Here is a 13,499-nt window from a genome sequence, read left to right as displayed (position 1 = left end):
TTAAATAAGGGATAATTTTGTAAATTTGATATAATTTTCTCAAAGCAAAAAATATCGCTAACCTCTTTCTTTCTCGTAGAATAGTAGCACTTTTCATATATATATATATATATATATATGGGGTTTGCTAACTTAGACCCTAGTTTGGTCTAAGTTAGCAAGGTGCACCTTTTCAATTGGACCAAAATACCCATTCTTTTAATTTTTGAAAGAATAGAGCAACAGGGGCATTTCTGTAATTTTACATAAAAAAAAAAATAACAACACGCGCCCCACCTTCTTAAACAATTAATAGACGTGGATCCAGTGTCGCGCGCGTACGGAAGGACCATGGTTACAGACCGTTGATTTCCATCAGACAACCAAGATGTGATCTCATTAAGACTGTCTGATCAATCAGACAGCCCGGATCATCCTGATCTATCAGATCATCCTGTCTGCGCCACACTAGATTATAAGCTGGAGAGAGAAAATTTTGCTTTTGAAAAAGGCAGCCACGTGTCAGCATATGAATGAGTCTGCGTGATTTTTTTCATTTTATACTTTAAACTCGATTATTTCGTCGTAAATTAATTTTTTATTTTTTATACCAAAATTCATTTTTTTTTTCTCTACAAATAGAGACTTGGTTCGTTTGATTTGGACACCGAAAAAAAAACGCAATTTTTCACTACTTTAAACTCGATTATTTCGTCGTAAATTAATTTTTTATTTTTTATTTTTTATACCAAAATTCATAATTTTTTTTTTCCTACAAATAGAGACTTGGTTCGTTTGATTTGGACACCGAAATCCTTATGAAACCATTTATATGGTAGAATGGTTTCAGAGAGTTGTAATCTGAAACCATTTTGCTGGTAGAATGGTTTCAGTAAGTTGATTATTGGTTATTTGCTTCTGAAACCATTTAGCTTGTAGAATGGTTGCACATAGTTGTATTCTGAAACCATTTTACTAGTAGAATGGTTTCAGTGAGTAATTTATTAATTGTGTTTGCTTCTGAAACCATTTATCTGGTAGAATGGTTTCAGAGAGTTGTAATCTGAAACCATTTTGCTGGTAGAATGGTTTCAGTATGTTGATTATTAGTTATTTGCTTCTGAAACCATTTAGCTTGTAGAATGATTGCACATAGTTGTATTCTGAAACCATTTATCTGGTACAATGGTTTCAGAGAGTTGTAATCTGAAACCATTTTGCTGGTAGAATGGTTTCAGTAAGTTGATTATTAGTTATTTGCTTCTGAAACCATTTAGCTTGTAGAATGGTTGCACATAGTTGTATTCTGAAACCATTTTACTGGTAGAATGGTTTCAGTGAGTAATTTATTAATTGTGTTTGCTTCTGAAACCATTTATCTGGTAGAATGGTTTCAGAGAGTTGTAATCTGAAACCATTTTGCTGGTAGAATGGTTTCAGTAAGTTGATTATTAGTTATTTGATGAGATTAAGGTAGTGAAAAATTGGGTTTTTTTTTTCTGTGTCCAAATCAAACGAACCAAGTCTCTATTTGTAGAGAAAAAAAAATTATGAATTTTGGTATAAAAAATAAAAAATAAAAAAATAATTTACGACGAAATAATCGAGTTTAAAGTAGTGAAAAATTGCGTTTTTTTTTCGGTGTCCAAATCAAACAAACCAAGTCTCTATTTGTAGAGAAAAAAAAATTATGAATTTTGGTATAAAAAATAAAAAATAAAAAATTAATTTACGACGAAATAATCGAGTTTAAAGTATAAAATGGAAAAAAATTAACGCAGCCAATAATAGCGTGACACGTGTCCTGTCCTTTCAAAAAGGTTTCTCTCTCCGCGTCAGCCTTCAGACCACGCGCGCCTGTCGGCGCGTGTGGTGCACGCGCGTGATTTTTGTCCAATAACAGCGTGACACGTGTCCTGGGGGGGGGAAAAAGAAGTGGGGGCGCGTGTACTGTTGCGTAAAATTACAGAAATGCCCCTGTTGCTCTATTCTTCCAAAAAATTAAAAAATGGGTATTTTTGTCCAACTCAAAAGGTGCACCTTGCTAATTTAGACCCAACTGGGTCTAAGTTAGCAGCCCCCTATATATATATATATATATATATACTAGTCTCACACCCGTGCGATGCACGAGTGTTATACGGTATTTTACATTATAATGTTGAAAAATCATTCGTATAAATTGAAACAATAAATATTATGAAAATTACAATAATAATATCAACAACAACAAAATAATAATAATAACAATAATAATAATAATAATAATAATAATAAAAGTGATGTAAATATAAGATAGATATTAAAGATGTGTTTATACATTTCGAAAAGATTACAATGGATCCTATTGCATCTACCAAAATAAGTTGGTAATCCATAAATTGTCATGTCACTATGAAATCGGTTTGTGGTTATACTCATAGATTGTGGTTAGATTAGTGGTTGCACAACTATCTAGGAATTATATATATATTATACATTTAAAAAACTTATTTATACATCACATTTGAAGTTACTTTGGTATCTTCTTCATTAACATTGATTAGCAATATCTTTAATTCATTCTTCAAAATAACTATGGAAATGACAACATATAATTGACCATGGAAAACAATCGATGTTGAAACATAAGTTTTTATTTATATTATAAATCTCATTGAAGGATTCTGAGTTGGATAAACTACTTCATTATCTCTTACCAAAAAACTACTGTATTATCGAATTTGACATTTATATTAATTTGAAACTTATTGGAGCAAAGATAAACCAACTTAACTCATACTCAAATATCGAATATGATAAAAATCATACGGGGCATAACAACCATTAGTAAATTTTATTTTATCTATTTTTTTTGCTAACATTAGAAAATAGTCCTGACAATCGACCAACTCCTTATATTTACAAAGATTAGAAAAAATATTATTAGCAAAAACATTAACTTTTTTGAAAGAAAAAAAAACAATAAAATACACAAAATAATAAAATGAACAAAAAAATTTAAAATGAATAATAACCCAAAACAATAATAATAATAATAATAATAATAATAATAATAATAAGTATAATAATAATAATAATAATAATAATAATAATAATAATAATAATAATTACAATTAGCACCCTACATTAAATGGATGTAAGTGGATGATGTGGCTAAATGAAAAGTTTTCATTAGTTTATGGATTAGGGTTTAGATAGACAATTCCACAACTATCTAGGATTATATATATATATATATATATATATATATATATATATATATATATATATATATATATATATATATATGTTGTATTTTCTTCTCCCAATATACATTTGCGTTTCAATTTCTCCTCTGAATAAGTTCTTACAGAGTCAACTTAAAATGCATATCAGTTCATTTATTTGCTGCTACTTTGAATTATTATTACTGTTGAACTTTTTTGTTACGCTGCTTGGGGTGGGTGTCCTTTAACATGGAAAGACTTTTCTTTTGAAGCTTTTTTGGGACTATGGGAATTTGTTAAAACTTTCTGGTGCTTATGGAGTTATGTTATGATAACTTTTAATTTTTTAATTTTTGATATTTTTAGATTCAATGTTTGGTTTGGTTTTGGGATTTTTTAAGATTTTGAGTTATTATAAAAAAAAAAATCTCAAAATACCATAGCATAACTCCATAACAGCGCAGAGTTATAACAAATTCTCGTAGCAAAAAAAAAACTTCCATAAAAAACCCTTTTCATATATAGGACATCCACGCGTGTAACAAAAAAATCTAATAGTAAGAGCCCACCAAAAAAAAATCAAAGTAGCAATTGTTCCAATCACACCAAACTAAAACTTAAAACAACCAACTAACAAAAACATGAACCAATAATAATGCAAACATAGAAACTCAAGCCATAGCTCACTTAAATTGGTACCAGAGAGAATCGAACCTCAGACCTCAAGAGGAGCACACTCTCAAGTCCCAAGCCAATATCAATGCACCAATCCAAGTGGGTTCTTTATAAGAACATATTGAGACGAAATTGTAACAGAAATGCAAAGTGTAGCAGTATCATCCACATTAAAATTTGACCTGATGAAACTGCTAAAATTTTTGATTATCCCAACAATTTTAAAACTTATGTTGCAAAAAAGAATATTGGGAGAAGGAAAATACAACGTATGAAAAGTACTATTTTAATAAAACTAAAGAGGTACCTATTACTTAATAAAAATTAAAAAAAAAATAGTCACATATTAATTAATAAAAAAAAATCCACTAAATAGAGATTCAAAGGAGCTAGAATTCTTTGCCATTGTCTTTAGAGATGTGCTTGGATAGGACAAATTGCCTTGATATGGACAAATTGTTTATTCATATTTGTAGAGAATCAAATCAAGAGGCTGCTGATACATTGGCAAAAAGAGGATCATTGTTGGATGGAAGGGAGTTGGCTTGGTTTTTATAGCCATGGTTTCTATTTTGACTTATACCTTAAGCAAAAGCCTAAGACATTGTATCTTTTTAGTGCAATTTTCTAGCAAAGGATAGGGTACGGTGTGGGATACAATCCTTCATAAAGGAAAAAAAGTCACCTATTAAAACCTAAAACAATCCTAACCACTACAACAACAAAATAATAATGATAAGATAAGTCATCCGAATAAAACTAAATAGGTGTGACTAACCAAACAACCCAACAAAACAACACTTTTTTTTTTTTAAATTAAATAAAAGCTATCAATTCGAAACACATAGGCCATACACACTAATTGTATGGCAAGCCTTCTTTGAGTCAAGCCTTTCGCTCTGTTACCTTACCATCCAAGCGGTTGGTCTCTATGTTCATTGCACCTATGCTGCAAAACGTAACTAATATTTTTTATTAATTTTTTGAGAAGTTAAAAATAAGGCCACACTCTATGTCCACGTTCTAAAAAATATAAAAGAGAGAATATGTAGGCGGTTCGTGAAAATTCGCTTTAAATAGCATTACTGAGGTACACATTGATGCAAATTATATTTTATCATAGACTTTTATTCGCTTTAGTTTAGACCCAGTAGTGTCCATATACAAACTACAATATTTATAATAAAAAATAGTATAAAGTTGATCATATTGCTGGGGTGTTTGTTCACTGTTCAGTTTATATTGACAGATTAGATTTAATTCAGTTTAAATTCAATAAATGATTTTGACATAGTTAATTAACGATTCAGATGCTTAGACATCTTTCTTATTTCTAATGGTTACTATAATGTGCAACTAGGTTAACCCTAATTTTATTTGCAGTTTAGGCGGGAATTTACGTGCGCAATTATATTAAAAAAAAATAGAAATTTATCTCACATAGAAATCGAATCTGCAACCTTTGCTTATAATAAAGCCTTTATAATAAAACTTTTCAATTGAACCAGGTAAGAAAAACATGATATATTGGCAAAAATAATCCCTTATTAATAAATGTCTTTTTCCGCCATTATGTGTGTAGTTAGTGGCAGAACAGATCTCCCAATAAATCATGTAAATTTTCCCTTAAAAAATGCGCATGAAAATGTAAATCAGAATTTCCCAACTTAGTGGCAAAATAATGCAAGTGATATGTCAGAAAAAACAATTTAGTGGCGGAAAAATCCGTCAGTAAATGATTTGGTTTTAAGAAGAAAAAAAAAAAAATTTCTTTGTTTTGTTTTTAGAATTATATTAATTAAATAAAAGAATTTAAAAAATGAAAATCTAGCAACAGAGTTAACACTACGAATGATTTTCTGGACATTTATTTAGAGCTACTCGTGCTAAATTGAATATGACACACCAATTTCAAAAAAAAAAAAGAATATGACACACCAATTTTTTTATAAAAAATTAGACCTACACATTGGTTTTTCCATATCTTTTATTACATTTTATTTAGTGATATTATATTTTTCCATTTCTTTTAAAAAAGAAAACGCATTTGAGGTTGTTGAAAAAAAGGCTAGAGAAATATAAATTAAAGTGTGAGAAACTCATAGGAGTTAGGAGTAATTAACAATATTATGCAAAAAATTAAAAATAGGCTTAGAAGCAACATGAAACTATTTTTTTTTACTTAACTCTTCAAGTTGTTATGAAGGACATGAATTTAAGGCCATCATAATATTTCCAAAATTTAAGAGAGAAGAAAAATATTTATATATTTTTCTTTTTTGTGTTATTAATTTCATTTCATTACAATCATCTTAGAATACAAAGACACAAGTACAATGTTCGTGAAAATATAAAAAGAAATAATAACAAATTATTGGATGCCAACACAAATAACAATTCATTGAAATTTAATTTAATTTTTAAGAGACCATACATATGGCACTCTCTCTGCAATACAATCACATACGCCTTTTTCGGAGAAAAATGGCCACTTCTTACAATAAGGTGATTTAGGAGTTAAGCACGTAACTTCTTGACAATCAGAATCTTCAGCACACATACTCGCTGTGATGAAAAAATATAAAATAAAAAAGTGTTATTAAAATGAGATAAAATAATATGTAGAAAGAAAATAAGGAAATTTTGAGAAAGGCAAAAAATGACATACTATCAAAGATAAATGCATCAACAAATAGAGAAAGACACATGATCATAACATAAACAAACTTAATAATTCCAACTATATTGTGACCCTTTTGCATGTAAGAAATAAAACATAATTTCATCATCTTATAATTTAATAAGATCGTTCTCACTTTAGATACATTAAATAGTTTTAGCACTTATATAGATTTGTAAAAAAAACCTTCACAAAATTAGAGTCATTATTAAACGTCTCTTTAAGTAAATCAAAGGGTTCATTATGTATGTTTAGAAAAATTAGTAAAACAGCCACATAAAAAAATTATTATTAAATATCTTTTACGTGCATCAAAGTGTTATGTTTGTCATTTTAGCACATTTAATAAAGAGGTCACCTCAAAAACTTACCAATCAAATAAGAAGAAAACCTTTCAAAAACTTACCAATTTAATAAGAAGAAAACCGAGAGGTTTCGTCTGTCGAATAGTTATCCAGGAAAGCAAGATGCTATGGAAGGAGGGAAAATAATTCATTCTTATTTTACAAAGTTTGCCTTATTCTATAACCTTTCATGACAAAGAAGGGGAAGTCACAAAAGAGGAATATTTTTGTGGATTTCATGTGAGCTTTGGGCAATTGCTGAGCTATATCGCTACTATATGTTAGATTTCATATTTATTAATATTTCCTCAAGAGAGCATAAAAATTCATGATTAGCATATAATGTCTTTGGATTAATTGATAGAAATGTGATAACTATGAAAATGATAGTTATCTACATCATTTAGCTGATTTTTATTTCTTTTCTACTTGGTTAGTTAGGTGGTAAACAGAGATATTAAAAAAATATTGTTTAGAGATAATCTAAATATAAATTTATAAGTTAAGTTCGTATAATATATAAAATATAAGTATTTGACAGAACAACACGAGATTAACATCTAAGGTATTGAACAAATTTTATGTTGTACGATGTTTGGTGGACAAAATATTATTTTGGTATTTTAGATAACTTGTTTTTGTTACAAAAAGTTGTCACGTGATTCGGTCGATGACAAAAATTTCAGTTTTTGTCATGTTTTTTGACTCCCGATTTATCCAGCACCAGAAACAGTTTTAAAATCAAACACAATAGTATAATTGAAGTTATCAGGTTCAATATCTCAGGTTTTAACAAATCAAACGCGCCTTTAGTATTTGTAACACCTGCTGGATTCTATCATCCGGTAGAACTGAAACCAACTTTATGCCGACCCAACAATGCCACTGGGCCTATACTTTTGTGCAAGCCCACACAACACAAGTGATGACACACTCCATCATGGCCACTAGCCAACAAGATTATAGAAAACTCTAAAAAATCACTTATCTACACATATTGAAAAATGCAATAAGCATTCATCAATGGGAGGTGGAGCTATGCATGTTGATAATCTTGTACCTAAATTCAGAAACAAACTTAATAACAATTTCTCTTCATCATCTTCTACTTCATCTTCCAATCTCCAACCTTCACTTCAAATAGATAGTAACACGAATAACACCTTATCTTCTTGTTGCTGTAATAATGGTCAACTAAGCAGAAAACAAGAGATAACAGCAAGTGGTTGTGTCTATAATCATGTGTTTGAGACTGTTCCATCTCAAAGGGAAGTTGAGGATGCAATTTCAGCTCTACAAGAGTGAGTTCCATGTTGTGTCAATTAAATTGCTTATTCTATATTGTTACTTGTTAATTACTCATTCCGTGATAAAATATAAGTAACATTCACATTTTTAGATTCATTGCATAATCAATGTATCTGATACCTGCAACGAAGCTAAAAATGTGAATTTTGCTTATTTTATCACCGATGGAGTATCCTTTTGAGATAAAATGTCTCGGGAGGCTTTTTTATTAGATGAAATTTTTGGTTTTGCAATATATAAAGAAAAGATATTTATTTAGTGTTTTCCATGTTCTGCCCTCAGAAATATATAATTAATTTAGGATTGGTTGTAGAAAAAAAATGGAGAATTTTCTTGAAACTATAAATCCAAGAAAATGGTAGTTATTGTTATGATGGTATAAATAGTTTAGCTTCAATTTTATTAGTGTCCTTTTTTTTATTTTGGATGACAATACTATAGATTTAAAATACGGTCGGAGTTATGCTATGAAATTTTATATTGTGGAAACATGCAGAAAAAAAAACATTGTTAATATGGAAGAAATTGCGGTAGTGTTGTTGTGGTGACTTTGAAATCCTTTATATCGCGGTTGCGGACTGCAATTTAAAAGCATATTGACATTGTTCCAATTATTCATTCATCTTGTATTACTTTGGTCAATAAGTATTCTATATTTAGTCCCGGTGTCACTTTCTGTGTTGGTTCAGTCCATAAAGTTCTGATTTTAAATGGATCCCTGCCGGTGGAAGGTGAGATTGGTGTCCCTCGGATTAGTGGCCGGATACTGAGTCTTAAAAGTGTTCGATATTGAGTCATATATAATGGCTGTAACATTTCTTATTACTCATAATGAATCAACTTTATCTCATTCTCATTTGATGTTAAAGTCTTCTAAGAATCATGTAACCAAATTGAGCATTCCTTTTCAAATTGCAATGTCTCAGATTCATGAAAGCAGTATCATCCACAATCACAGTTCAACAAATCTCAGACACTTATGATTCAAGGATTGTGCTGTCTCAAGGATATAAAAGACTTTATGATGCTCTTCAGTTGCTGCAAGCTGATCCTGCTGTTAAGGTTACCCTCTTCACTATTCATAGTTTCAAAACATTCAAAAGTATTTTTTTAATGGTTGTGTACAAAAGGGACCATGTTTGAGTGCAGTCGGTTCTTCCTGTCTGCACTGCATTCAGCCACATCTAAGCTGTCCAATACAAGATCGGTTCAGATTTAAAACTCAATTTTAAATTTAAGAAATAACTAAAATCTCAACTTAAAATCTTAACCATATCTGATCTTGATTTGATGCTCAGTATGTGCTGACTTTGTGCAGTTTGACGACGAACAATTTGGTCATTGAAATTAATGAAATTTCAAAATAATTCATTAAATTGAAAATGTTCGATCACATTAGTCTTTTGGGTCAGTGAATTTATTCATCAAATTGTTGGAGAGGCACTGATGTTATCGAGGATATTCAATTTATAATTTGTAGAGATTAGTGGTTTCATTATCATCTGATGAAGCCATTTGGGATGCTGTCATAAGAAATGTGCTGCATCAAAGGCTTCTGGAGTTTCCTAATACAGGTATGTATTTTTTTTATAATTTTGTTTTGTCTATAGACGAAGTGTCAAACACCACTTAAAACTCACACACACAATTGTCAGGTCTCAGGTCTTAACCAGAGTGAAGATATTCAACCTAACAATATCGGCATTATAAGTTGAGTTATATATCTTACGGACGATACAAAGTTAAATGCAATCTAACTTTGTATTCTTTCATCCAGGTAATTATCAAAGGCCTCAAATTTCAGAAGAAAAAGACATCAGCATAGAAATCTTAAATTGGATATTTCATATCATGAAAGGTAAGATTTTGGAAATGATAGAAAGCTTTCAATCACTTATGAATGATTTGTTTAAGTACCCTGGGATTGAAAATGCAACAAAAGCAAGAGATGCAAGTGCAACACAACTGGATGAAAAAGTTAGATCATCTACACTTCTTTCCATAGTTATCCTTTTGATTGTAATCATGGCTCGATATCAAAGTCGTCAAGTCTGATGAGCATGTATGGATATCATAACAGCATTTCATTTGCTTCATTTTAGATTCTTAAAATTTAGACGATTCATTTGCAATCTTTGTTTGTACCAGGAATCATTCACTTCCACACATTTTCATAATTTTTTTTTACAAAAAGTTAGCATTGTGAAATAGAGTCTATAAATGAATTCGTACCAAATTTGCAACTTAAAATCAACATAAAAATTAATAAAACCTCAGTGTATGTAGCAAATAGTAAAACAATAATATTATAAGTACTAGCGGACCAGGCAAGCGCGTTCCGCGTCTGCCTGTGTCTAATTTATGTCCAAAAAAAATGTTTTATATTATGGTGAATTTTTTGTTAATAAAAGATTTTTGTTGCTACTAAAAAAAAATCAAGGGTATTGTTGGTATCTTTTATATATAGTATAGATATAATAAATTAAAGTATTCTTCACTTAGTTAAACTTAAAATATATATATATATATATATATATATATATATATATATATATATATATATATAGAGAGAGAGAGAGTCAGGATCCGTTGACACCAACTAGTTTGACACCAAATGTTACACCTCTCAATAACGTTTTAACCGATATAAATTTTATAAAATCCACCGTTGGATTGAAAGTTTACATCATATAGATCATTTGTGTAAAATTTCAGACAAATCCAAAATCATTTGATATGCTATTGAGACACATAAAGATTAACGGCATTTAAAAAAATACAAAAACCGTTAATTTTGATGTATCTCAATAACATATCAAATGATTTTGGATTTATTTGAAATTTTACACAAATGATCTATATGATGTAAACTTTCAATCCAACAGTGGATTTTATAAAATTTATATCGGTTAAAACGTTATTGAGAGGTGTAACATTTGGCGTCAAACTAGTTGGTGTCAACGGATCCTGACTCATATATATATATATATATATATATATATATATATATATATATATATATATATATATATATATATATATATATATAAGAATAATGCAAAATAAAATTGTCTTTATCTAATTTTTTTTTTGAACAAGTCAAAATGACTAAATGTAAATGCAAAACAAAAATATTATGTCAAATGCCATTCAAAAGTTTGATGCTAAGAACAAATTATCCTTACTTGTCTTAAGTACTGCTACGTTTTGGTGGTGACCGCACAATATATGAAAATTTAAAGGGAATACAATGGTTAATTGTAGTGCAAGAGATTTTTTATTTCCCTTATCTTTAAGATTTGGTCTAGATTTTGTCAACAAAAAAAAAAGATTTGGTTTAGATTTAGATTCATTAATACTCTATTTTTTTATTTTTAATTATTTAATATATTAATGAGTTGTAATCATTAATAAGATTTGGATATACATTTAGTCACAAAAAAAAGATTTGGATATACATGTTGCATCATATCTTTCCTCGTAATCTCCCTATTTAAGGAACCTTAACCTTAGTGATCCATCACAGCAAAACCAAACTCATACAATCAATCTCAATCAACCCTTTCATTATCTCTCAATCCTAACCACTTTAGAAACCCTATATTCATTCTTAAACAACCATGGCCACATCTAGCAACTCAAACAAAGTCACAGTTATCAGAGAAAAAGTCATTAACTTTGAAAACCTTGAGAAACAAGGCATCAATCTTCACCAAACCGTGAAGATTCAAGAATGGGAGAAATACTTTACATTATTAGATGGACCTACCTATCCACAACTTGTTAGGGAATTCTGGAATAATGCATTCATCAAGGAGAAGAAAGCCAATACCACCCCTGTTATCGAGACTAGGGTTCTCGGGTGTTCTATCACCATCACTCCCACGGATATTGCTGAACTCATTAGATGCAGTGAGAAAGGCATTGACATCGAGAAATACAGATACAACAGTGGTCTTGAACCAAGCATAATCAGAAAGTTGTATGATTTCTCTGGAAACAAAACAGAAACCAAATCCCTCAAACCCGTCGCAAACCTATGGTACAAGATTTTGGTGTCCAACTTCATGCCAAAAGAAGAGACGGGACTAGCCTTGACGATAGACAAGCACTTTTTGTACTTCATAATGATGAAGCAGAAGATCAACTTACCCCTTACCATCTTTAACTATATGAAGTCATGCATTGAAATCTCACGCAAGGGCAACTTGGACTTCATCCCATATGGAAGAGTCATATCCGAACTCCTCAACCAACGGGGAATAGTTAAGAAGGCAAGATGTAGCCGGATAACTGACTATCTGGCAAAATCTTGGGGCTCCCCACTACAAACAGTTGAAGAAAGAGAGGAAACTTCATCTCAGTCTTATTCATCATATTCCCCTTGCATTCTAGGTTTTTAGTCTCTGCAATTAGGACTAGTTTCTGCATTTTGTACTTTCTTTTTATCAATCAATAAAATTATTTTCTTTTTGCTATTTTCTTTTTGATTGATGACAAAAGTGGGAGAAGAAGAAATTATTTTGATAATATTTATCCTGCGCATTAATCCCAAACATTATAACTCTGATAAATAATCTGAACAAATAATCAAATAATCTGAAACTATTATGTCTTTGCTCTGATATACAATTATTATTTGCTCTGATATAAAGATTTTTAATCTGCTCGGATAAAAAAAGATTTTTACTCTATGCTTTGATTACACTCTGATATTATATGCTTTGATATAATGATCTGTATGTTTTGAAAAAAAAAAATATTCTGATCCTATACATGTCCTATAAATTGATACACCAAGTATAAGCACTATTGTAAGCTCTGATTAAAATTTATATTGCTTAAATACTTAAATGACAGAGAATCTGAACCATAGAAAATTGTTAAACGCTGATAACTAGATTCTGTACATGACAAAGGCTCTGACCTTTATAGGAATCATGTTAAAGTATTGTGAATCATTAAAAAATAAAATTCAAATACTTTATCAATTTGATAAATTAATCTATGATCTTGCACTTAATTTTATCTATTATGATCATATGATTCTACACTCAAATGTGTCTATTAGAATTTTCTAAAAAACTCAAATTTCCCTAGTTCTGAATCCAAAGAGAGCTTGCAAACCTCACTATGCTCTGACCTAAAATTCAGGGGAGCTTGCAAACCTAACTCTGATTTGACTGTGATTTGGTTTTGTTTAAATATCTACAACTAAGTTTTGACTTAAACATAACTAAGTTAAAAAATATGCTAGTAAAATCTAATTCAACGTGTTTTTATTTTTTTCTATTTATCAAAAGA

The 13,499-nt window shown here is 29.9% G+C and overlaps 1 protein-coding gene and 1 long non-coding RNA gene across 2 annotated transcripts; one reads left to right on the top strand and one right to left on the bottom strand.

The window, feature by feature from the left end:
* Positions 1 to 6,019: 6,019 nt before the first annotated feature.
* Positions 6,020 to 6,739, bottom strand: LOC123892501. Its single transcript, XR_006803203.1, has 2 exons — positions 6,532 to 6,739; positions 6,020 to 6,428 (listed from the first exon to the last, which is right to left on the bottom strand). It is a non-coding gene; the product is annotated as an uncharacterized LOC123892501 (long non-coding RNA).
* A 1,093-nt stretch (positions 6,740 to 7,832) lies between these two features.
* Positions 7,833 to 10,327, top strand: LOC123893141. The gene is made up of 4 exons (XM_045943064.1): positions 7,833 to 8,188; positions 9,122 to 9,257; positions 9,676 to 9,769; positions 9,973 to 10,327. The coding sequence occupies exons 1-4, from the start codon at positions 7,911 to 7,913 to the stop codon at positions 10,248 to 10,250; spliced, it is 786 nt and encodes a 261-aa protein (XP_045799020.1). The 5' UTR covers positions 7,833 to 7,910; the 3' UTR covers positions 10,251 to 10,327.
* Positions 10,328 to 13,499: the final 3,172 nt, after the last annotated feature.

Source organism: Trifolium pratense, linkage group LG6, assembly GCF_020283565.1.
Source record: "Trifolium pratense cultivar HEN17-A07 linkage group LG6, ARS_RC_1.1, whole genome shotgun sequence".
Classification (NCBI taxonomy): domain Eukaryota; kingdom Viridiplantae; phylum Streptophyta; class Magnoliopsida; order Fabales; family Fabaceae; genus Trifolium; species Trifolium pratense.
Note: the sequence above shows the minus strand (reverse complement) of the source record. Positions and strands in the feature narration are given on the sequence as shown.